The sequence below is a fragment of the Blennius ocellaris genome (assembly GCF_963422515.1).
Source record: "Blennius ocellaris genome assembly, chromosome: 11".
Classification (NCBI taxonomy): Eukaryota; Metazoa; Chordata; class Actinopteri; order Blenniiformes; family Blenniidae; genus Blennius; species Blennius ocellaris.
The window spans coordinates 5,577,200-5,603,455 of NC_137660.1; the positions used below are offsets into that span (position 1 = coordinate 5,577,200).

The 26,256-nt window shown below is 43.2% G+C and overlaps 1 protein-coding gene across 2 annotated transcripts; it reads left to right on the forward strand.

Moving 5' to 3' along the window:
• Positions 1-652: 652 nt before the first annotated feature.
• Positions 653-26,256, forward strand: LOC308136288 (GRAM domain-containing protein 4-like). 2 transcript variants are annotated; one of them, XM_080504566.1, is made up of 20 exons: positions 653-812; positions 9,976-10,265; positions 10,349-10,454; positions 11,788-11,908; positions 11,984-12,051; positions 12,168-12,300; positions 12,394-12,419; positions 12,585-12,676; positions 12,766-12,857; positions 13,042-13,090; positions 14,064-14,135; positions 14,218-14,261; positions 14,510-14,619; positions 15,664-15,818; positions 18,076-18,223; positions 18,895-18,988; positions 20,620-20,710; positions 22,579-22,647; positions 23,577-23,731; positions 24,141-26,256. In XM_080504566.1, exons 2-19 carry the CDS (start codon positions 10,080-10,082, stop codon positions 23,679-23,681), a joined length of 1,761 nt encoding a protein of 586 aa, XP_080360692.1. In that variant the 5' UTR covers positions 653-812; positions 9,976-10,079; the 3' UTR covers positions 23,682-23,731; positions 24,141-26,256. The 2 variants fall into 2 exon arrangements, with proteins under 2 accessions (XP_080360692.1, XP_080360691.1); XM_080504565.1 differs by having other exon boundaries at positions 10,028-10,265.

Genomic DNA, 26,256 nt, shown 5'->3' on the forward strand with positions numbered 1-26,256 from the left:
ATCAACATAGAATAGGTGGACACATTGACATAGAATAAGTAGCTAATGGATAGATAAAGCAACAGAATAAGTAGACACACTGACAAAGAATAAAAGGATAAATAGACATAGACTAATTAGACGCATAGTTTAGATGAAGTAGACACAAAAACATGATTAAATAGACTAAGGATGAAAGGTTGATGTAGAAAGGAAATTGAATCTATGTATTTGCAGCTGCCATAGGTAGCTGCAAAATAAATGGACGAAATGAACATAGACACAGAAAAAGTAGAAAATATGTATGTCTCGTTGCCTGTGGTACTGTGTGCATGGCAATGTTGAGAGAATATATGAGTATGCCTATGTGTATGTATTCTATGTGTGTATGGAATGTATGTCGGATTTTTTGTTGATACTATGTGCGTATGTCTATGTGTCCGATTCTCGTTGACTGTGTCGTGATTATATGTCTGTATGCGTATTTGCCTGTGATTCTATATGTGTTTGACTGATTCTGTAATTCTAAGTAGTTTTATGTGTTGTGATTCTATCTGTGTATATCTCGTGAATGTGTCCTATGTGTGAATGTCTATGTCCTGGTCGATTCTATGTGTGTATGTCTATGGTGCACCCCGCCCACAGCCGGTGATTATCTCGTCAGGTGGAGGAACAGGGTCCGGTTGAGCTCGGTGAAGGTCCGGCTTGGATTAGGAGAGTGTGTAGAGAACAGTCCCGGTTCTGGGGACGGTGTCGGGGGAGTTCGGAGCGGGTTTAACGCCAGCCAGAGGAGACGGAGGACGGGGAAAGTTTGCTTTGTCTTCGCTTCCACGGTGAGAAACTTGTCGTCTGTCCTCGAATCTCCCTCTCAGTCACACGTCGTCCAGGTTGTGGTTACCTGGCGGCTCAACCGGAGTCCCGCGGCCGGGCGGGTACCGACCGGGCTGCCATGAAGTCCGCAGGTAGGATGCAGCTGATTGGCTGTCGCCAGGAGAGGGGGCGGGGCCCAGAAGCCTTTTAAGGCCTTGAAACTTCTGACACTGGTGTCTGAGCGAACAGATGAGGTCTCCACTCAGCTTCTGTCAGTCAAAGTCTTGTGTGATTGGAGGGATTTTCTTGTTTACTTACTCATTCCGTCAGCTCACAAACCAAAACGGATGCCACCTCCGTTGCCTTTTCTTCTTAATTTTCACAGGTATATCATCTTCATCCTGAATCTTCCTCCTCTTCTAATACACATTTCTAGTTTTTCACCTCGTCCTCTTCCCCCTTCATCCACTCACGCACTCCTCTCTCCGCCATTGTCAAGGCAGCGTTCCACTGGCGCAGTGTCACTTGTGCGCCAACACGAGTCCTCTATGGCTGAGCGTGGCGTGTATTTACACACTGTCCTGTACGGTGTACTGTGTGTGATGACCGAGCTTCAAAACCTGTAAGTCATTTTACTGAATGGTGACTCGCGAGTCGTCACGTTCATTAACTCGTTCACTGAGTCATTCTTGCTCCAGCCGTCCAGCTGCTGCTTGTCCAACTCCTACTGTATGAATATATCACATTACTCACTTTAGTCGCCGTGTGGGAAAACCCGCTGTGCTGCTGTTGCTAGTAGCTGCTCACGCTGATGCTGTTGGGCGTGGCAGCTGCCGGCTCCTTAAAGGAGTCATATCACACAACTTTTCAACACTTTCACATGGTTCTTATTGGTCCACAAACATTGTATTCACATTTTTTTTGCCCCAAATCCAGCTTGTCCTTGATTTTTAGCCAGTTGAATATTTGATCAAGAATCTGCTGGTTTCAGGAGCTGGACTGGCTCCGCCCACCTGCCCATCTTGGGAAGAGGAGGAAGCACTTCTTCTCCTTATGGCATGTGCCATTGTTTACATTCTATCTGTCGCTAAGTTACGGGGAAACACAGTTCAACCAAACCAATAAGAAGCAGAATGTGACCCAGAAGGAGAAGCTCCAGAAGAAGTTGTGACTCTGGAGCTTCTCAGGACATTTTAGAATGTTAGTGAAACATATCGTGTTTCTGAATATGTTCATCAGCTACACTGAATATTTTATTAAATAGTTTATTTCCTTTGTATACAGGGATTTTTTTAATTAAAAAAAACATTTTTATATACAACACAGTCATTCCTAGGTGCTTTTATAGAGAAAAGAGGAAAGCCCAACATATCCACATGAGCCAGCAGGTTTATTTGCGGCTGTAGAAAGGAAAAACTCCCTCTAACGGGAAGAAACCTTTGTAGAAACCAGACTCAGAGGTGTCGGCATTCTGCGGACCGGTTGGGGTGAGAGGATAGAGGAGAGGAGAGGAGAGGAGAGGAGAGGAGAGGAGAGGAGAGGAGAGGAGAGGAGAGGAGAGGAGAGGAGAGGAGAGGAGAGGAGAGGAGAGGAGTCATTTCAGCAACAGTAAAGCAGACGAGGTTTCATGGATCTGAAATCTCAGCAGGTTGGATTGGAAATTTCTGATCCGTGAATTACGTTCATATCGGAACCCACTACTGATACTGGATCGGATCGGCCCCATCCCTCATTGAAAGTCTTTGCAACTTTGGCTATATTTTCATTATTTTAACTTAAAAAAAAAAAGAAGAAAAAGATTACGTATTTTATTATCGTTTATTAATGATGTCCTAATGTCTCCACAAAGCACAAGCATATATACAGATGATAAACTGACAAATGCTCTGAGATATCTGCAGCTGTAATAAATGTCTAGTATATAGAACTAATCGTTTACATGAGCAGAAGGTTGTGTGAAGCTTCTCCTCTCTCCGTTGCCTTTCTGTCGTGGTTCTTGGGGTCGTGAAGCGTTTTCACCGAGGTGCAGGTTTCCTGGTGATGAAGTGGACGAGAGGCCACAGCGTTTGTCAGGGTGAACGATCTTTAAGTGGGTTAATCCATCAGTTTTCTGCTGCTTAATCGGGTCAGCTCACATTATTTCATCCACATTAGAACAGCGGGCTCCCAAAGTATGTGGGTCAACAACACCTTCCTGTACCTGCCCATCCATCCATCCATCCATCCATCCATCCATCCATCCATCCATCTTTCCTCTGGTTCACATCAGCTTGGATTCAGAAGCACTTTGTTGACTTTGTTTTTACCGTGCTCATTCTTTTTTTAAATAGTTAATTGCACATTGTTTTGTAGATGAATTCTAATTAGTCTCAATTTCCTTTGATATTTAGAAATCTGCAATCAAGCGTACTTCCACATTCATGTTAACGGATTAATAGATTTTCATCTGCTTAAAGGAGGAACAGGAGTTTTTGTTTTTAAATGTCTGATATTCTTGACTAAGTTTCTCTTGTTTCAGTTCATGTATAATAGATGCAAAATATACAGTTTCACATTTTTAATTCAATTCGTGAGAATGAATGGAAATATTCAAATTAAAACTAAAACGGATAAAGTACAAAATTGAAGCGAGTAAGAAACTACCAAGCAATGTAAGAAACAAAATAAACCCACAAAGTGTAGAACAAATAAAGTAAGAAACTAAGCCGACACATGGTGGAGCACAAACCCGTTAACCTTGCAGTGTTGAGGTTAAATGATGATGTTCTGTTATTTCCCATTCTTTTGTGTTACATGAATGCACCGTTACAGTGAGTTGGCCTGTGATTGGCTGGGGGGGGGGGGGGGGGGGGGGGGGGCAGAGTTCACAGTGTGCTAGCAGACGGCTAACAGCAGCTCCAGTGTTTCCACAATGGAGGAAATATCTTGCCTCCCCAGGAGCCGTTTGATCCCAAACTCTAATGGATTTGGTCCTTGGATTATGACGAATCATCCCTGAAACATTCGTGCAATTTGGGTTAGTAGTTTTTGCGAAAAGTTGGTCATATTCATACATACAAGCCAATAAATGAATACACGAGAACGGGCAATTGTCACCATGGAAACCAATGGATTACAAGTTTATTTGATTCAAGTTTTGTAAAAGTAGTATGGAGGTGGAGCTTTCAGCTTTCAGGCTCCTCTTGTGTGGAACCAGATCAGATAAGATAAGATAAGCCTTTATTGATCACAAAGGAGAAATGTACTTGTTACATTCTGCTCTTAAGGACTCATGAGTAGGAAAGACAAGAAATGTGCAAACAGTTAGACAAGAATAGAGGTATCTTATATACAATGACTATCAAGAACTCTAAGGACCAAAACTATTTACAGTAAAGAGTAATAATAAGTAAATAAAATAAAATAGGACTAAAAAATAAGATAAAAATCACAAACTATAATAAAGTATAATAAGTTCTAAGGGGAGCAAAATATACAGTAAGATGAAATACAAGGAAATTAAACTATGATGGGGGGGTACAATAAAGTATGTACAGTATGTTTATAAAGTACATACTATAGTAAAAAATAATACCAGTGTTGGCAGTGCAGGTTCGGTCCTAACAAGTGGTCAATAAGTGACAAGATCCCAGTTTCAGTTCGGGAGGCTGAAACAGTCTTTTAAGGCCAGATTCAAATCTTTTCTATTTACTAGCACTCCCCTCGACTCTCTCCACCTCTCGCTCTACCTCCTCCTACTCAAACTATCTTATCTGTCCTATCGTTTCCTCCTCTCTTCCCCCCGCCTCTCGCCCTATAACTCTCCCTCTCCCCCTCGTTCTACCTCTCCCTACCTCTCTCTACCTGGACAAGGGTCTGTTTCTCGTCTTCCCTATCCTATGGCAGCAGAATGCCGCCACCTCTGACTCTGGTTTCTACAAAGGTTTCTCCCTGTTGGAGGAGTTTTTCCTTTCCACAGTTGCAAATAAACCTGCTTGCTCATGTGGATCAATTTGGGTTTTTCCTCTTTTCTCTGTTAAAGGCACCAAGAGATGACTGTGTTGTATTTGGTGCTATATAAATAAAGTTGAATTGAAATTGAATTGAATTCCCCACACCAATCATTCCATCACTTGTTCTGGTCATTTGAATTGCTTCATGTTGTCACTGTTTGACACAGATTTAACAATTTCTGTGTGACCCCCCCCCACTGTTCTTTGACCCTCAACTGCTAACCAATGTGATGACGTCACTGCATCATGTGGCATGTCGGCGGACGAGGAATTGAAAACGGAACCTTTTGGTGTTGGTTTGATGTCAGTCGGATTAAAACTGACTGCGTTATAGTGGAAATAGACTTTTGACCTTTTCGTGACATACATACATACATGTATGGACATAAAACAAATAAATAAAAACAAACACAACAACAACAACTTGATTTTGATAATTAACAGAACAATCTCATCAATGAGGTGTGTGTGTGTGTGTGTGTGTGTGTGTGTGTGTGTGTGTGTGTGTGTGTGTGTGTGTGTGTGTGTGTGTGTGTGTGTGTGTGTGTGTGTGTGTGTGTGTGTGTGTGGTTTGTCCTCTGGATGTGAATGGAACCTTCATTCTAACCTTCGCTGGTGAAAGTAAAAACAGAAAGGAGGGACAAACTATAGAAACAAAAGAAGGAAAAAGAAAAAGAAACAATAGAATGAGCAGAATAGTAATTATTGAGCTGTTCAAGTATAATCAGTGCATGAGAAGCAGACTTGTGTGTGTGTGTGTGTGTGTGTGTGTGTGTGTGTGTGTGTGTGTGTGTGTGTGTGTGTGTGTGTGTGTGTGTGTGTGTGTGTGTGTGTGTGTGTGTGTGTGTGTGTGTGTGTGTGTGTGTGTGTGTGTGTGTGTGTGTGTGTGTGTGTGTGTGTGTGTGTGCGCGCGCGCGTATACATGATCGTTGAAGAAAAGCTGTGACATCATCTCAGGTGGTCTGACCGGTCCTCAGACGTGTTCAGGCACAAGCTGTCAAACCACACACACACACACACACACACACACACACAGTGTGGGTTAACAGTGTTATGTAATATTGTTCAATGTATGTTTGTGCAAATGGTATGGTAAATGTTGTGTTAATGGTAAAATAGTTTAGTAAAGTAAACCACAAAAGATTATCTCCAGATGTTAGAGGTGAACAGAATATTGCTCCAATAACAGAAAAGGGCTAGTTGCTAACGGTTGTCCCGCTGACGGCCGTCCCCCGTCAGCTGTAGCTATTAACTGGACTGTTGGTGCCAACAGTGAGGAGTGCATCTGTTCACTTTCAGCAGCTTAATGCTTCATCCAGCTGAAGTCATGTACAGACTGGTTTACAGTCCACGAGCTTCTATAATGCTGCATTTTTGTTGAGGTTTGAATCTGTCCTCCCTACCAGGCAGGACGATGATGTCTGATTATGTGTCCACATTCCCATGTGTGTTGAAATTTCCTCTTTCAATAAACAGAAGCTCCTGCATGCTGCTAAATGAGTGAGAAAGGAGTTTTTCTCTCTTTCCAGTCTTTTAACAAACTGAGTTTGATGTTTGATTCCATGTAATGCAGTGGAGCGACAACAGTGGGGTTGCAGATGTGTGACCTGTCACCTCGGCCCCGTTCACACAATGTTTACTCGTGAAAACGGAAAAGTTGTGGTCCGTCGTGGGTGTCCAGTCACTTGACCTCGCTGTGCGGAACCACTGATAATGCAACTTTTTGAAAACAGCAGGCCAGCGGTGGAACTTTTAAAAATCACTCTGCCCTTGTCTCCATGGAAACAGAGGAAAAGGTAACTTCTCAAATGCTCGGACTCCGTCTCCATTTAGATGGTGGAAATGCAGCTCCTGTGCATGTGAACCACCGCCGTGGTAAATCGTTCATTGCAGTTCGTTTGCCCATATTCTCCTGGGACTTTTATTTTGACAGTCATCGCAATAACAATCCAATTTGGTCGTCTGTCCACACGAATGTCCGTGTTCTCCCATTGTTAATGTTTAGAGCAGGTTGTTCTGCGCTGCATATGTGTGTGGCGTCATCACAACAAATGAAGACCCAGGCCGCTCTCCAGGCTCCTGCAGACGCCCTTTCTGAACCCATAAGAACGAGAAGAAAGTCCGGCAGTGCGAGGTCCTGCTGAGCAAAATGACGTCAAATTTGTTTTGGCAGTGACGACCGTCCTGGCCGAACGGTGGAGGAGCTGCACTGCCGGACTTTCTTCTTGTTCTTATAGACCAGGGGTCGGCAACCCGCGGCTCTTTGGTCCCTCCACTGTGGCTCCTTGAGCCTCCGTCCCACTGCAGTTCATCCTGGAGGGACGTAAGGAGGCAAAGCCACCCAGAGAGGGACGTAAGGAGGCAAAGCCACCCAGAGAGGGACGTAAGGAGGCAAAGCCACCCAGAGAGGGACGTAAGGAGGCAAAGCCACCCAGAGAGGGACGTAAGGAGGCAAAGCCACCCAGAGAGGGACGTAAGGAGGCAAAGCCACCCAGAGAGGGACGTAAGGAGGCAAAGCCACCCAGAGAGGGACGTAAGGAGGCAAAGCCACCCAGAGAGGGACGTAAGGAGGCAAAGCCACCCAGAGAGGGATGTAAGGAGGCAAAGCCACCCAGAGAGGGACGTAAGGAGGCAAGGCCACCCAGAGCGCAGTCCCTACAAAGAGTGGTAAAATGTAGGGTGGTGAACGACGCAGCGATGTGACGTCATTACAACAATAAAGCATGAAGAACGTAGAATTGCGGCTGCAGGTCATGACAGCGGCTCAACTGGTGTCTGAAGCTGGGAGCTTCCTGTACCTTTCACAGTAAAAGCCGACAGTTCCAGGAGGTTGATTACAGACTTGTTGAGAGTGACGGAACATTCTAGTGAATTACACAACAACTACAGGACATTAAAGACACACCATCACACTCATGGTTCTAACAATCCACATCTCACACATTTATCTTCCATTTTAATAATGTGCAGCAATAAAGGAGCTGAGAGCTGCAATGCATTATGGGAGCTTCTGTTTGACGTGTTTTAAATGTAATTATTGGGGGTTATATTAGGTTTGTAGTGTTGCTAATAATTGTGTTGTGTTGTGTTTTTGTTGCTTAGTTCATGTAGTTTAGTTTATTAGTTGTAAGTTGTCAACCAGCAGTGAAGAAGGTTTTGTGTGTCGTGTCCTCCTGGCATGGTCTACTGGTGGGACTGTCAGAATAAAATGTGTGTGGCACTTTGGGAGTTGTGTACAGAGCAAGACGGGTCCAAATGGCTCTTTGAGCATTAAAGGTTGCCGACCCCTGTGATAGAGGAAGAACCGGCCTTTAAGGCCTCTCCATGCTACCAATGTCCACGAGTGTCACGAGAGCGACCGCGGGATGCAGACGATTGAGGCCATTAGGGCTGCAATAATGAATTGATTAAATTCGATTATTAAAAGTGTTGGCAACAAATTTAATAATGGATTCGTCGTGTCGCGCGATTTATGCGTCACTCGGCGCTTGAGCTAACCAGTTCGCCGCCGGTGCAAAGCGGAGGATGTAAACAACAACAGAGGAATCACAAGGTCTGCCGCCCCGCCTGAGATGACTGTTGTAACATCACATATCTGTGGAGTTCGAAGCCCCGCCTACTTTTTAACCTCTTTTTTGTGGAGGAAACACCACATTTGGCTCTGATTACGCTTTACCTTACTGCTCCATACCGCTGTTTGATCTTGCAAAAATATAGACAATTTCATTCCATACACTATGACCACAACAAAGAAAAACTTTGAAGTGTAAATTCAAAGGTTATTATATCAATATTTTACCAGTCTGGTCACTCAGGATGAAACTGGACTGTATGTGGTCCCTGAAGTACATTAAATCTTTTTTAATAATTATCTTGTATACATGTGTATATATGTAGAAATATTGTATACATCTTTGTATTAGTTCAGTTATGTGCTTTTAAATAATCATAACATATTTGATGTTTGGTTCATTCAATATATACTGGTCCTACAATTTTAAATGTTTCTATTAATTAATCGGAAAAATAATCAACCGATTAATCAGATCTAGTGGCCATGCTTCACTCAAGCTCACATCTGTGTGCTTTCGACAACGTAACGTAACAATCCCAAAAATATCTCCACTTCTGCTGCCCGGCGTTCTCCACCTTTCCTAAAGTACTTTATCTTTCACTTCAGGAGTTTTGAGCCGTGTGGCTCTTTATTTGCTCTTTATTTTGTTAAAATGTGCTATATACATAAAGGTGGATTGGATTGGATTTTAAATTGTGATTGTTCAGACGGGGAGACACAGGATCTCCTCCCACAAGCTCTGGCGCATGCGCAGTCAGCGCGTACAGTTGTGCAAAGGACGTGAGGCCTCAAAATCTGGGCTGTGTGCAGTTCCACCACCGTGAGGTCGCAGCAGACACTGGCGTCCAGGGCGAGTAGAGTAGAGTAGAGCTTTATTCCTCCCCAGGGGGAAACACAACCTTGCAACAGCTCACGGTAAGAAGGTGCAGAATTATAAAAAGAAAGAATTAAAAATATGTAAACATATGTAAATCTAAATAGGGGCAAAAAAGAGCACAAGAAAATAGAATAAGTAAAAAATAAAAAGAATAAACAATCCAGTAAAAAAAGAAGTCCTCTAAAAATAGAGTAAATGACAGAAATGGTATACACATAGTGTAGATAGGTAGGAACTGAGATGTTCTCCGTGCAGATGGAACCGGTCCATGAGGAGAATGTTAGGACATTTACAGTGAGTTGTTAAATATCCTACCAGCTGTTGGGATGAAGGACCGGTAGCATTCTGTTTTACACTGTGGGTGTTGATGATTTTGACGAGCTTGACGTTGCAAAGTACTCGCGGACACTCGCGGACACTGGTAGCTTGAAGGCTTTAGCGTCAGTGTCTCTGCAGACCTTCAGACTCGGACGTCCCTGTTCTTTTCCATAGTTTCTTTTGGAAAGTAGTAAAGACTGTAGAACTCAGATGGGACATTCTCTTCAACAAGAACACGGTGCTCACTGATGATGTGTTTTCCTGCCACAACGCCGTTCCCAATGACTGTTTACACTACCAAGCCTCAGTGGTCGGATGCTTCCTGAACACCTCAGGAAGTGGTTTGGTGCCTGGTCACACTTGTCGTTAGAGGTCTGAACGAGCCTGAAGTGCTGTTGTGTAAATGGGGCCTGATATGATTGCAGACGGTGAAGTACAGCATCACTTCCTGATGACGCCTCCTCTGTCGCCTTGCAGCTCAGCCTCGGCCATGTTCAGGTAGAGGTGGCTCTCCCTCCCTCCCGTCACCATGCTGAGGCGCTTGGACAGGATCCGCTTCCGTGGCTCCAAGCGGGACGACTTCCTGGACCTGAGCGAGTCGCCCAACACGTCGGACACGGAATGTGGCGAGGAGGCGGTGACCAAGGCCCGCCTGTCGGCCCGAGATTCGGAGGAGGCCAGAGAAGTGGACGGGGAGCAGCCGGGCGACTCTCAGGTGAAGGACGGCGGTTCTCATTGGTCCGTCTGCACTCTGCTGCTCTCAGCGGCTCGTAGTGACTCCCACCTCTCTGTGTTCAGGCCGCGACGGCCTCGTTTTCAGCAGCGCTCCAAGATGAGTCCAGGACGGATCTGAACGAGGTCAAAGGTCACCTGGAGATCGCTCTGCTGGAAAAACACTTCCTACGTGAGCAATTTCACCTTCAGTTGCCTGGACTCTGATGGTCAGGATGGACTCGCATTCACACAGCAGCAGGAATCATCAATATTTATCACACACACACACACACACACACACACACACACACTGGCGTTAATAAATCTGTCAAAGCTTTAATGGAGGAGCGTTTGGAAACCATGTGACCTGATCTTCTGCTCTTGTTGCTATCAGTTCTACTCGTCAGTTCATCGATCAGCTTTTTGTTCCAAGTTGAGGTCACATGGATCTGATCCCAGTAAACATTGATCTGAAGTCCGAGTACATCCCGGACATGTCATCAGTTCACCAAACACCAGGGCCATGCAGAGAATCCAAAAAAAAAAGCACATACTACTGAGGCGTATCATGGAGTATCGGCCAGTCAGACACTTTAATATATATACAGTGTATATATAACAAATGTAGTAGGCATGGAAATCCAAAGTGATTGTAATTTAATAAAATATATCAAACCACCTTCAGCACACAATTATCAATACTCAAGACATTTTTTTGCAATTTTCCCCCGAGGATAAATAGTCTGTCCAATTTTAAGTCAATGTCTCTCTTCAGCATCTGATACTGGGGACCCAAGGCTTGCGGTGCATTCATCCAAATACAAACCTGTCTTATAATAACCAAAACATTCAGCCTGTAAGAAGCCACAATATCAGTAAATTACTTGAAATTACTGCACCTCAAACTGGGAGTGACACCCAAAGGCTCTGCTGTGTCTCTGGTTCACTGTCAATAGTTTCACAAAGCTGTCCAGCTCGTAATTAAAATAGCTTATTTAGCAGTTCTTCAACAACATTAAAGTTGTTGAATTTAGGACTAAATGCAAACTGGGCTTTCCACTGTGATGTAGGCAGGAGGATCAAGCCTGTCAAGGAGGGCATTTTTTATATTGTATGCACATTACAAATTCCCTTAATTATAAAAGACAATATAGAAAATATATATAAAGAATAAAACAAATATCTTTGAAAGAAACACCTTGACAGCCTTTATGACTAAAGAGCCTGTGAACTGTGAGAGAAACCCGAGTTTAAACCTCTGTGTTGCTTCATGTCGAGTTTCAAATACGTTTGATAAGAATAAAGATGTTTCAGGCCTTCAGCTGAAAACTCTTCGCAGGTTTTAAGACACGCTGCGTCTGAGGAGTTGCACGTGGCTCCTCCCACCGCTATGGCGAGACACGGCGGTGGCAGCATCAGGCTGACGGGCTGCATCTCAAGATGAGAAGGCTGGACAGGCCTGAGGAAGTGAGGGAGGGAAAGATGAGTGGAAGCACCATGTGACCAGAGCAGTTGTGTTTCAGAGGAGGAGCTGAGGAAACTTCGGGAGGAATCCAACGTGGACTCGCTGAAGCAGGAGCTGGAGAAGGAGCGCAGCAGACGAGCCGAGCTCGAGCAGAAGTTCAACGAGGCCCCGAGGTCCAGGTGAGGGTTGGCCACCTCGCCGGTACAGGAGCTCACTCCGGACCCGGAGTAACGGAAAGTCTTTTTAATCAACAGGCTGGAGGACTCGCCTTCTCAAACACCGAAGCCTGCGCCGCCTCCTCCCACTCCAGGCAGCAGTACAGGTGAGCCACGCCCCCTTCCTGTGAGTGTGTGCTCCACACCGTCTCACTCAGCTTCAGTCTCTCTTTTCCTTTTTGTTTAAATTATTATTTCTTTCTTTTTACTTTTCCATCTTCAGAGAAGCAGACGGACAGTCTGTCCAACAGCTGCCTCAAATGGCTTTACGAACGATTTGGCGTTTACATGGAAGACTTCCGCTTCCAACCGGAGGAGACGACGGTGGAGACGGAGGAGCCGCTGAGCGCCAAGAGGTGAGCAGCCATCCTGCAGAATGTCTTTTATTGTGATGAGCTTGTTTGCGTCTGGAACCTAAAGATCGTCTTTGTGTGGCTTCGGATCCACAGGTTGACAGAAAACATGAGAAGGCTCAGTGAGTATTTGTTGTGGTGAATCCTGTTGGTAAAGTCTTCACAGATTGTAGAATTCATATCAGCAGACCTTTTCAGTTCCTGTACCGTCCACCATTATCCTGCAGCCTCAGTCTGTCCTGATGAATTGTTAGTGTGTGATTTCTGGGTTGCGCTGCTGCTTCCAGAACGAGGATTCAGACCCGTGACCAACTTCAAGAGGAACCTCACTGCCTTATCCAGCTGGTACTCCGTCTACACATCAGGCATCGCCTTCATCGTGAGTCCAAATCACGAAGTACACAAGTCCACAGATCTGCGATGAAATGGCTGAGCAGCGTGTTTGTGTGGCGTTGACGTCTTCCTCAGGTCTACATGTACGCAGCGTGGCACGGCTGGGCCATCCCCATGTTCCTGTTCCTCGCCATCCTCCGCCTCTCCCTCAACTACCTCATAGCCAGGTGGGTCACGAGCATCCAGCCTGTTCTTGAGACGTCGCTTTAGCAGCTGAAGTGTCTCACTGCGCCACCTTGCAGTATAGAGTAGTACTGCCAATTCATACGACTGAGCTCATTGATTCTTAAATATCTGTGAAATGACGTGATAAATGTTGCATGGTGTTTGTGTGTCGTTTGATGCTGCCAGAGGCTGGAGGATCCAGTGGAGCATCGTCCCTGAAGTGTCGGAGCCGGTGGTGAGGAATCCATCAGGTCACGCACACACACGCTTGTTTATTGAATCATTTAAATCAGTGTTTTTCAACCTTTTTTGAGCCAAGGCACACTTTTTTCTTTGGAAAAATCTCGAGGGACCCCACCACCACCGACAATGTTAAAATGTGAAACTCTGTAGCCTCTATTTACAATATAAAGTCTTTCTCATCAAAGTTTTATCAACAGGAATCGAATAAGTACAGAAAAAAAGTATTTACCATTTTCTTTTTTTTAAATTGTGACTCCCTCAGTGTGAAACCTGGACCTGATGGATGAAGAGCTGAGATCCTGGTTCACATTCTTCCTTTTCAAAAACTTCTCCATCACTGTCACTGACACAGTACTTTGATACAAGATGGTAGCAGGAGGTGGAGATGAACCACACTGACGTCTTTCAGTTTCGATTTCAACGGCAAAGTTCTCTGCTGCCATCTATTGGCGAAGAGTATTTATACTAGATTACTCTGCACACTGCTCTCACAGCTGACAGCGGCTGTGAGAGCAAATTATTTTTAAAGAAAAAAATGTGAAATTGGATAATTTCCCACGGCACACCTGACCAGATCTCGCGGAAACACCAGTGTGCCGCGGCACAGTGGTTGAAAAACACTGATTTAAATGATCAATAGGGACTCTGATGATATTCCAGATCAGGAGTCTCTAACTAACTCCAGTTAGTGGGCAACAGCCAGAAAACTTCCAACAAACATATTATGATGAACATGTAGCGTGTAAAGGGCTAAGATTAAGGCTGGGTTTAATTTGAAAAAATTAATAAAAATTCTGAAAGAAAAATAAGCTATAACATTCACTAACTTCACAATTTTTTAATGCATTCAGGGCGATTAAGCGTATTTCACATATAAGCAATAATCTAGCAAATAAGCTAATGGTACAAAACCTGATAAATATGTGGTATTTATCCACATTAAAACATGGTCTCTTCTTGTCCAGGAGCCTCCTAAAGAAGACCTGACTGTGTCTGAGAAGTTCCAGCTGGTTCTGGACGTGGCTCAGAAAGCTCAGGTGACTCATTGTGGACACAGTCGGGCTCTAAGTCACCGGTCACACCCCCAAACACAACTTTTGTTTCTTTTTGTCCTCACAGAATCTGTTTGGAAGGATGGCCAACAGATTGGAAAAAATAAAGAAGTGAGTGTCTTTGCTTTTGTAATTCCAAAGTAGAAAGCGGAAATGGTCATGAAATGGTCACTGTGTGTGTGTGTGTGTGTGTGTGTGTGTGTGTGTGTGTGTGTGTGTGTGTGTGTGTGTGTGTGTGTGTGTGTGTGTGTGTGTGTGTGTGTGTGTGTGTGTGTGTGTGTGTGTGTGTGTGTGTGTGTGTGTGTGTGTGTGTGTGTGTGTGTGTGTGTGTGTGTGTGTGTGTGTGTGTGTGTGTGCAGTCTGTTCATGTGGGTGCAGCCCGAGTTGACCCAGAAGCTGTACGTGGGCCTGTGGGTGGCCTTCGTCTCCTCCTGCCTGTTTCCTTTCCAGCTGCTGGGCTTCATTATAGGTACTTTACACATTTAAATACATTCATGGTTCTGTCTATTATACTCTATATAATGGCTTGATTTTGATTAAGTACAAACACATTAAAGGCCCCCCGTTTACATATCAACATTTGAAGTGAAAAGGCTTAGTTTTTATGTTTTCATTTCAGAAAAGTTGTACATTTACACAGCAACATTTTGAAAGCGATGTCTGTTTACATGGAAACGGCAGAACGACCGAAAATAATGTTGTTAATGTTGTTTTCCAGTAGGTCCACTAGTGGGTGCTGTTGTGATTTTGTAATGAACACACACACACACACACACACACACACACACCAAAACACCAAAATGCTCTAAACATGAACAATGGAAGTACACGTACATTTGTACGGACAGACAACGAAGGAGAACGTAGACTGGGAGTCAAGACACTGAATTGTTCTTGTCCATGTGCAGAAGAACATGTTTACAGTGTTTCCACCTTCTGTTGTTGTTTTCAGTGGCTCTGAGCACCTTTGTCACGTAAACGGACATCCAAAACAAGATTTTCAGTTTCCACTTGAAAACGTTGTCATGTATACGACACTTTTTATTTGACTCTTTTATATACATACCTCACTGCACCAGAAAAAGTTCCTTTCAGTTGATTTCTGCACTAACGGCCTGTGGACGGTGCAGCTCGCAGCTTTTTCCATCATGTTCGAAGACAAAACACTCATGACAGGAGGAAGTGACCACTGGATTAGACGTGCTCACATGTCCACATCCTTCGCAATATATTTGATTGTGCCTTTTTTTTTTTCCATTTAACCACTTTTTTTTTTTTTTTTTTTTAATCAATTAGTTTTTGCAAGGATTTCAGTTTGAATACTTCTAAATGATTAGTTTTTTTTCTGAAAAAGTGCCTTGAGCTGACTGATGAAAGAGATTTGTATCAACTCAGTGCTAAAGAAAACATGGGAATATACGATATATTTTTGTCCATCATTCATCCACCAAAATTTGAATTCACCTTCTATATTGAGTTTGGATCAAAGCCCACCGGCTGTTCGTCTCTTCAGGTGTGTACGCAGGGATCAAGTTCTTCATCGTCGACTTCATCTTTAAAAGTTGTCCTAAGCTGCGGCAGCGCTTCGACACGCCGTTCATCATCTGGACCAACCTGCCCACCGACCTGCAGCTGAAGGAGCGCGGCAGCACCACGCTGAGCAGACGGGTCAGACACACACACACACACACACACACACACACACACACACACACACACACACACACACACACACACACACACACACACACACACACACACACACACACACACACACACACACACACACACACACACACACACACACACACACACACACACACACACACACACGCACACGCACACACAGTTTTCTGAGGCACCTCAGGGCTCAGATCAAGCACTCCACTACGACAGTCTCAAAAGGATAAATCATGTTTTTATATATTTTTTCTATTCCACCTATCATCCTAATGTTTGTATGACATTTTCAATTGAAAATCAAAAACCTTCCAATTGGGGATAAACGCAACTTTTCTGAAACACTGCTACTGTACATGTCCACCATGGCTGTAGTCAACAGTTTATCTGCACATGCCTGAGTAATAATAAGAATAATAGTGACTTTATTTCTATAGCACATTTCTAAACTCAGTTACAAGGATGGATGGAGAACAATAACAATCCAACTTGGCGATCTGTTCAAAGCCAAAACGCTTCCCGATAGACTCATTTTCTTGTATTATCTTTCTTGTATATTATCAGAATCAAGCATGTTTTCTATTGACACCAGCACAGGACTTTTCACACTGGAGTGTGATGAACACGAAAATAATTAGTACACACTGATCTGTGTGGAACTGATGTATGTGTGTGTGTTTTCTCTCTCAGCCGTCTGAATGTGAACAGGTAGGATCCAGCGGTGTGTATTTATACAGTCTCTGTACAGTAGAGGTCAGTGGTGCGTTCAGTAGACTCACTATTCAGGTCTGTGTGTTGGTCCTCGCTCCTCTAGAGGTCTACGTCCTGACCCCAGTCCCGCAATAGTTCACCCCCCAGGATGAAGCTTTATATTTGCAGGTACAAGGAACATTTTTGCCTGTGTGATGTGGCTCTCAGCATAGTTCAGGTAAGACGGAATGACGTGGACTTTTAAGTTGTTCATGTCCAATAAATAAAACATAGTCAACTTTAAACATGGGTAATAATCACAATAGGATCATCGGTGGGCTGAAACGTTGGGATACGGCGACACAACTTTTCTAAAGTACAAGTCTTAGTCCTTTGCAACTTGCTGTAACAGAGGATGTGTAGCGTCTCCCTACGCACGGCGCCATGCTACTGAAGACTGTTGGCAAAGGGACCGAGTTTGCTGTTGTACCGACACACGCTGCAGCTCGCTGTTCATGAGTCTGTCAGGCATATCTTAATCATTTAAGCCCAGAAACTAGCATGTAGCATGTAGCATGTAGCACGGCTCTGACTAAAATCCTCCTGATCCACTGAGCCATTAAACTACTGAGCGACATCCAGCAATCATTGCTGGTCCTGTCAAACCCGTCAAACTGGCGGCTGCTGAGGCGAGGAGACGAGGACGAATGGAGGACGAAGCGTCTTCTGCTTCCTCAAACATGTTCCAGACGGGGTCACCGATGGCAGAACCACCTTCTGTGTCTTCTTCATCAATCACTGGGTTTGAAACACCCGATGATGATGAAATATGGTTAAATTCAGCCTCTTCGTCGTCAAAACTCTGACCCTCCATAATGTAAACACAACTTGGGCGTCACTCTATTATTGTCAGAAGCTCCGCCCAGCAGAGAAAATACCGCTGTTTATCGGCTATTTTCTCGCAGATTGCCGTGTTTTTACATTTTACCCTTCGGCCAGTTGGCATAAAAAATGTCCCGCGAAGCGACAGCCAGAGTGTTTTGGAGGTCGAATTTTCATTTCACTAGGACTTTAAACTACTGAGCGACATCCAGCAAACATTGCTGGTCCAAATGTCTCTGGTGAGGAAGTTGCTGGTGTTGTACCAACTATCTTTCTCCTCCGCTTGATATTTTGGCAGAACATAGTTTACAGTCTTTCTTACTTTTGCCATTCTTCTTAGTATTAAAGATTCTCCAAACCGTGGACATCCCTCATCCTCTGTAGTCTACCAGCTGCTGATGTTGCTGATGGATCATGTCTTGTAATACCCACCAGGTTGTATCAGGGGTCTTTCACTCCATGCAGTATTGGACCCGATACCCGATACTGGCTTCGGTATTTAAAGTACTTCAGGAAATGTTTTTCTGACTGGAGATTTGACGAAAAGCTCCTTTTTCCAACGCCGCTAACGCTGCGCATCCGAGGCCTTGTAATTTGACACCAGCTTCATCACTGGGCTCTGCCAGCAGCTGTTTGTCAGCTCGCTGATTTTACTGATCCTGCACGTGTTCAGGTCACTGCGGCGGGGGGGCGAGGCAGCGTCGCCGCCGCAGCTCCTCTGGGCGTTGGCCGGGACGAGGATGGCGGGCGATACTACAGCACCAAGAGAGGAGCCTTCCACGAAGTGTTCAGCCTGCCTGAGAGCGAGCATCCTCTCACAGGTCAGCCAGTGCAGCGCACACACGCCACAATATGACTATAAATTCAAGTGTAGGACGATGGCGTCTTTTTGTTTCGTGACATAATGTTGAAATGATGAAGTGACACGAGACCTTCATCTGATGATCTTGATGCTAAAAGATTTGCAGTTTACCACATTGTATTCGAAGTTCTTATATAAGATATGGTCATAAAATACATCCCTTTTTCTTTTAGCAATATAGTCTCATTAAAATGGCAATTTTGCCCACAAATCTACCATCTGTGGTTTGTTCTTTTTCATCCAAAGTGCAGAAACGGCATGATGCTGCCACCACTGTGCTTCACTGTAGGGATGCTGTTCCACCAGTTTATACAAATACACACGTATTTCTTCATGTTTACACTCATGGAAGACTGCTAAAATGCATGTAGTGGTAATTGTGTGAGCTTTATATCCACATTACATGTGTAACCAGGTCTAGTTGAATCAAATTCATATTTCCAGGAGGATCAGGGATACTTCCATAATTGAACCAGGTCCTGCCAGGCAAAGTCAGGCCATAGCTGAAGCTCTCAAAGTCTTTTTTTTTGCAATCTTGCACAATGAGTCTCAGATTTATCCTGTAAAATGAATAATAATATTATATTGTTTAATATTAGACACGACTTCAGCATTGTGTGGTTGTTTCAGTTTGTGAGAACGGCTGGCGCTGCTGCCTCATCAACAGAGACAGGAAGACGCCCACGGACTACATCCGCAACGGAGTCCTCTACGTCACCGAGAAGTGAGTAGTGTGTGTGTGTGTGTGTGTGTGTGTGTGTGTGTGTGTGTGTGTGTGTGTGTGTGTGTGTGTGTGTGTGTGTGTGTGTGTGTGTGTGTGTGTGTGTGTGTGTGTGTGTGTGTGTGTGTGTGTGTGTGTGTGTGTGTGTGTGTGTGTGTGTGTGTGTGTGTGTCACGTGCAACCCATTCAAAGAGCTCACACCATTAGTTTCTGACGTATAAAACTTCATATGTTTTAAAGGTCCCATATTATGTAAAATGTACTTTGTAATGGTTTTTGAAATCATCTCCCCCATTTGCTTGCGCGACTCTTTAGCAAATATGTGCTCATACAGATGATTTAGAATTGTTCCCTTTATGACATCATACAGAGACATAACCACTCCTTCTGGTAGTGTCAATTTTACCCTCCCACAGGTACATACAAATTGACACAGATTACTGATAAACTGAATAAATACAGTACAATATGAAGAACCATAACAGTTATCCTTACAGGAGCGAGTGTTAGTTACTTGGTAGTAACTAGAATAACACAAATGAACCATCTAAGTAACGCATTCACAATCTACTTAACTCACCATCTTCAGGAGCCTCTCCGTCTGGGTCAGATTCTGTTTGCAACTGTTTGGTTGAAAAACAGCGTTTCTACAGCCATAGCAATAAATCCACTCTAAACTATAGCACATGGTACTTGTAAAGTCGTGTCTTCTCCAGGGTTGCCTGATCTGACTCACTGTTTCCAGCCCAAATACAACTTAAAACGTGTCCACCTCAATAAAAACAAGCTCATATCGCAATCTCTGTAGAAACTCATGTCTTTTAATATGCATATAATAGTTTTACGATTTTTTACATGTCATAACTGCACTAAATACACTAGAACAGGTCCTTGGTAGAGTGCATACCTTTGTGAAACCGAGTTATCAACACGAGCATGCTAGCTCATATCAATGCTAACTAGGTAGATCAGGAAGTTACATCACTGAGTGAAACGCGACTTGTTCTTATGGAAAACAGGTGATGGAGAGGCTGCAAATACCCGCTAAAAACATTACTGGGTGATGTATTAGTGCTGTTTTTACAAAAAAAATCCAAAAATCAAAGGAAATTTAGTGTGGTGAGATAAATGGGACATTTTTTTTTAGCAGTTTCACAGTTTTGGCGGATTTATTCAGGAGTGGTTGGCGGTCACCGTCCCTAAATCTAATCGATTGGCCATTGGATGATAACAAATCATCCCTGAAAATGTCCTGCAATTCAGGGAGCTGTTTTTGCGAAAAATTGGTTGTATGCACACATACATACCAATAAAAAATGCAGACAAAAACATAACCTCAGCCAACTTTGGTTGGTGAAGGTAATTATGAAACTAGCCATTCTTGTATCAAACAAAAACTTGCTGACAAAACATGGTACGAGTGTTCAATCAGAGATGATCCTGCACCCAATTTTACTTGGACTGGATTTTAATTTGTGAGGTTCTAGTTGATGTTGAGTGGAGCCCGTGAGCAAACCGTTTTGGGAGAATTGCCCCTTTGTCAGACGTGTACCAGATTACAACAGGTCTCCAGGCCACTCTGGTCTCAGTCGTGTAATAATGTGAGTGAACAGGGTTTCTGCTGTGCCCCTCAGTTACCTGTGCTTCGAGAGCTCCAGCTCCAGGTCCGGATCCTCCAAGAGGAACAAAGTCATCAAGCTGCTCGACATCACAGACGTCCAGAAGGTCACTGCCTCAAGACCTGAGCACTTAGATTCATATGGCAACAATCATGAGGGTCATCGTCACCTGCTTCTGTCCAACTGGAGCTTTCCATCCTCAATCTTTTAACTCTGTCTCACCTCTTAACTTCCTGTCTCACCTCTTAACTTCCTGTCTCACCACTTAACTTCCTGTCTCACCTCTTAACTTCCTGTCTCACCTCTTAACTTCCTGTAACACCTCTTAACTTCCTGTATCACCTCTTAACTTTCTGTCTCACCTCTTAACTTTCTGTCTCACCTCTTAACTTTCTGTCTCACCTCTTAACTTTCTGTCTCACCTCTTAACTTTCTGTCTCACCTCTTAACTTTCTGTCTCACCTCTTAACTTCCTGTCTCACCTCTTAACTTCCTGTCTCACCTCTTAACTTTCTGTCTCACCTCTTAACTTTCTGTCTCACCTCTTAACATCCTGTATCACCTCTTAACTTCCTGTATCACCTCTTAACTTTCTGTATCACCTCTTAACTTCCTGTATCACCTCTTAACTTTCTGTATCACCTCTTAACTTCCTGTCTCACCTCTTAACTTTCTGTCTCACCTCTTAACATCCTGTATCACCTCTTAACATCCTGTATCACCTCTTAACTTCCTGTATCACCTCTTAACTTCCTGTATCACCTCTTAACTTTCTGTCTCACCACTTAACTTTCTGTCTCACCTCTTAACATCCTGTCTCACCTCTTAACATCCTGTATCACCTCTTAACTTTCTGTCTCACCTCTTAACATCCTGTATCACCTCTTAACTTCCTGTCTCACCTCTTAACTTCCTGTCTCACCTCTTAACTTCCTGTCTCACCTCTTAACTTTCTGTCTCACCTCTTAACATCCTGTATCACCTCTTAACTTCCTGTCTCACCTCTTAACTTTCTGTCTCACCTCTTAACTTCCTGTATCACCTCTTAACTTCCTGTATCACCTCTTAACTTCCTGTCTCACCACTTAACTTCCTGTCTCACCTCTTAACATCCTGTCTCACCTCTTAACTTCCTGTCTCACCTCTTAACATCCTGTCTCACCTCTTAACATCCTGTCTCACCTCTTAACATCCTGTCTCACCTCTTAACTTCCTGTCTCACCACTTTGCTTCCTGTCTCACCTCTTAACTTTCTGTCTCACCTCTTAACATCCTGTATCACCTCTTAACTTCCTGTCTCACCTCTTAACTTTCTGTCTCACCTCTTAACTTCCTGTATCACCTCTTAACTTCCTGTATCACCACTTAACTTCCTGTCTCACCTCTTAACATCCTGTCTCACCTCTTAACATCCTGTCTCACCTCTTAACATCCTGTCTCACCTCTTAACACCCTGTCTCACCTCTTAACTTCCTGTCTCACCTCTTAACATCCTGTCTCACCTCTTAACATCCTGTCTCACCTCTTAACTTCCTGTCTCACCACTTTGCTTCCTGTCTCACCTCTTAACTTTCTGTCGAATCTCTTGACATCCTGTCCAACCTCTTAACTTCCTGTCCAACCTCTTAACTTCCTGTCTCACCTCTTAACATCCTGTCTCGCCACCTGTTACTTCTTGTCCAACCTCTTAATTTCCTGTCCAACCTCTTAACTTCCTGTTCACTTCTAAACTTCCTGTCTCGCCACCTGTTACTTCTTGTCCAACCTCTTAATTTCCTGTTCAGCCACCTGTAACTTCCAGTCTCGCCTTCATGTGGGAAATTCCCCACGTTTTACTCTAAAATGACGTTTTGAATATTTTTCTTGTAAAGTTCTTATTTTATAAACATAAAATAGTAAGGATTGTCAATGAGATTCTGTTGAGATGGTTTCTGTTCCCTAATGTTTTTCTGTATATCTTGTTGTTCCTCACAGTACAAAGTGTTGTCAGTCCTGCCTGGATCTGGAATGGGCATTTCCATTGCGACTCCATCCACCATAAAGGTCAGAGCATCATTTCTGGGCAGAAAATCTCAATTAAATGAACTATTTGTACAATTTGAAAGAATCTCAATTTGTTCACTTGTTGATATAAGTCCCTTCGAATCTTCCTCACCTAGCATAATGAGAGCAATGATAAAAGCACTTAAATCTTGTTGAAAATATCAAAGCAATTGAAAAGAAGAGCAGAAAAGTTAAAGATCCAGTGAAACCTACATTATATTTAGTTTTTACTGAAAAGCAGCAGCAGACTGAAACATCATCACAAAACTCTTGAGTTGGAGACATCCTGCAGTTTACTGGGACTTTGTTCAAAGTATTTAGTGCACAAAAACTAAAACCAGCTTCTGAATGTTTGGATCTGACTCTGGAACAGATGATGTGAGATTTCTGGACGAATCTGAACATCACAGCAGACATATTTAGTTCGAAGCCATTCCAAACTTTAGAGTAGTAGACTACAAGCAGACTCGTAGCTTTATTTTGAAATCTTCTTTCTGTGTGACAGGAAGTTTGTGCAAACACATGAAAACTGGACTGATGTGTTTGTGAGGATCCATAAAGACTAATGCTGAGTCATCAGTCCTTTAACTCTCGATGAGTCTAGGTCAGAGGTCATGAGCTTTGCAGACTGAATTGAAGCACATTTACATTTAATCTCTCATCTTTGGCTCCAAAAACTGAAGTTGTTGGCACATCTGAACGGCGCCGTGTTCAATCCCCTCACAGTGCTTGTACTGGGTCGTGGTCTCCTGGTCAGAGAATCAATCTGTGTCTCATCTAGATTGTTGATGTCGACTAAAGTGTTAAACACAAGTGGACCCAGGATGAGCCTTGAGGAACTCCACATGTAATATTGAGATTTGTGCCAGTTGATCAGCTGAAATCTGATTGGTTGTAAAGAATCTGTGTCCTGCTCTGCTCCCCTGCAGCCGATGGTGTTTGGAGCGATGATGCACAGAGACGAGGCCTTCGATGCCATCTTGAACCAGTACATGGTGGTCACCGCGGCGTCCGCCTCCAGCCCGGACCTTTAGTCCCGCCCCCTCGCTATCCAGGATCCCGCCTTAACAAACCTCCTTTAAAAGTAACTTTTACAAGTTGATAACTTTGACAAAATACATCCGTTTTCTGAAAATAACACTTTCTTCCCATTCACACATTTTTTGGGGGAGTAAGAGTTGTCAGATGTTTTGTCATTTATGCCAGTTTCCAGCAGATTATTTTCCTCATAACTAGTTTATATCATATTTTATGCTAACATTAAAATCTTACACAAACTAAGCACTGTAAAAGTATTCCTAGTACAATCACCTGGACTTGGTACTGAATTGGAAGAACATGTACATTCCAGACACCAACCAAGGCGTTTTCTATTTTCTGTGTTTTGAATGAGCTGTTCATGTTTTGAACAATAATCCTACAAAATAAGGAAATTTCAAGTTAAAAGTCACACCTTGAATAGACACATTTTTCTGACTTCTGTTGTTTCACAGGTTAAAAACATAAATGGTCACAGAACTACAAGAAACCATTGAAGAAATATTCCGAGCCGAGGTGTCAATCATATGGACCGAGGACCAAAACCTGCCAGACAGAGGTCGAATCAGACCCCAAAGAGTAAAACACCAGTTCAACTCCCAGCGAGTGGACCAGAATCAGCTCTGCTAATGCTAGCCACGTAGCATTATGCTTAACTGAGCTGCAGTGTGACTCGTAGTTTGAACAACTGCAAATGCCTGAACCAGGGAGTCATGAAGACATCCGTCCCAGGTCCGTGAAACAGCTGCAGGAGACACTTGCTAGTAGGCCTCACCGCGACATTGGGTTGGTCTTTTCGCAATTGGTCAATTTGGTTTTCCAAGCAAAATCCGACATCGCATATATGATGAAACTCTGTGTGAGATGTTGCATCCAGAGAAAGCAAAATAATTCATATACAATTCTTCAGTGGTTCTTATCTCAAGCACACCGTGACTCCCTAGCATGTGTCTCCTGCAGGTGTTCACGTAACTGGTACAGATGTTTCCATGACTCCCTGGTTCAGGTATTTGCAGTTGTTCAAAGCTCAAGTCGCATTGTGGCTCAGTTAAGCATAATACTTGCCATCCCTTCACTAAAGCAGGCTGACAACATGTGTATTCCACTCGTTTTGTTACCGTATAGTTCCGAATAGATGCCCAATGAGGGAGTGCAGGCCTCAGGGTGCGCGTCTATTGGGAACAAGGGAGTGCAAGTTAAAAAGAAATGTGTAAAATGTGGTAATCACGTACATGTGCCTTTTTTGACGCAGAAGTATTTCTGTAATCCGCGCACTAGCGCATACCTGCCATCTGTGGATATAAAGGTATTTTCAATTCTACTGTTTGAGCTTTTTGGGAGCCAGCGAGGCGGGCCGCACACCGAGCTTCCAGCAGAGCTGCACTGAGAATAGAAAACTTTAATGGACTCTTTCTGTATGTTGGCATCCACTGAAAAGTATATTTAATCAAGTTCTGAGGTTTGTTCTTTCTTCTCGCGCGCCACTTCTTTGAAAAGGGGCGGCGCTCTCCTTTAGGCGGTGTTCTTCTATTGGGAACTATATGGTCTTTTAAAATTCTTAACTGTACAATCATAATTTTATTCACTATGAAGTGAATCCAGCATCATCTTGCCTGTAATATTACACCGGCCTCATATTTTTATAGATGCCATGTGCGTGTTGGACTCAAATCAGACGGGAAACTGAATTGTGTTCATTTTGTTGTTCTAAATCCAGGTTATGGATTCTTTTTTTAACGACAGGCACCTAAAAAAAAAATCCATAATACAGGAAACATTTCTGTCCACATTGTATCTTCTACAGTTGTCAAAAAGAATATTAATGTTATTAGTTTCTCTACGTATTAATCTGAAGTTAACCAAGATTATGTGAAATCCTTCTATATACTTCCTGTTGATGCACTGATGATTAAAAAAAATGTTTTTTTGCTTCAAGTACCACTGATTCTCTTTAGCAACAGTTTAGTTTATCTACCTTAAAGATAATTAGCTAAAGCTGAATCTAACGCCAAACAAACAAAGGATTTTACAAAAAGAGATAAAACATGTTTGTTAGTCATTTCCTGGTGAGACCAGTGGTCAATAGACAGTAACAGTTTGATTCCCTTTCTGCAGTTTTAATTGTAAATCCACTGTTTTCTGTAATACTGGCGTCAACCTAAACACGAATCATTGTATGAATTAGCCACATATTTCTGTTAGCTGGTTAGATAACTGTGCCATTTTAAAATCCGCCATTTTAGCTAAATTCAATTGAAATTGACCAGTTCAATCGGCTTTTTCGTTTTTTTTTCTGCTTCCATAGATTTAATTAAATTCTTTTCTTGCCAGTTGTTCTGCCACGTTGCCTCATTCGAACTAAAAACTGTTACTCTTGACTTCTCTTTGTGTCGGTGGTTTCTCAGGTTTTCTTTCTGTTTACAGTGTTGTAACTGTTCAGTGGACTTGTATGACTTTCACATTTTGAGGGTTTTTATAAAATGGTATCAATATGGTGTACACGTTTTTAAATGTTTAATTTAATTAGTTATTCAAATGTGATGGGTTTTTTAAAATGCAATTAAAATGAAA

Excerpts from the sequence above, each read along its gene's own strand:
- LOC308136288 (XM_080504566.1), top strand. The coding sequence starts at position 10,080 with ATGCTGAGGCGCTTGGACAGGATCCGCTTCCGTGGCTCCAAGCGGGAC. Across the intron at positions 18,989-20,619 it reads GTCCTCTACGTCACCGAGAA|TTACCTGTGCTTCGAGAGCT; the intron begins GTGAGTAGTGTG and ends TGTGCCCCTCAG. Across the intron at positions 20,711-22,578 it reads ACATCACAGACGTCCAGAAG|TACAAAGTGTTGTCAGTCCT; the intron begins GTCACTGCCTCA and ends TGTTCCTCACAG.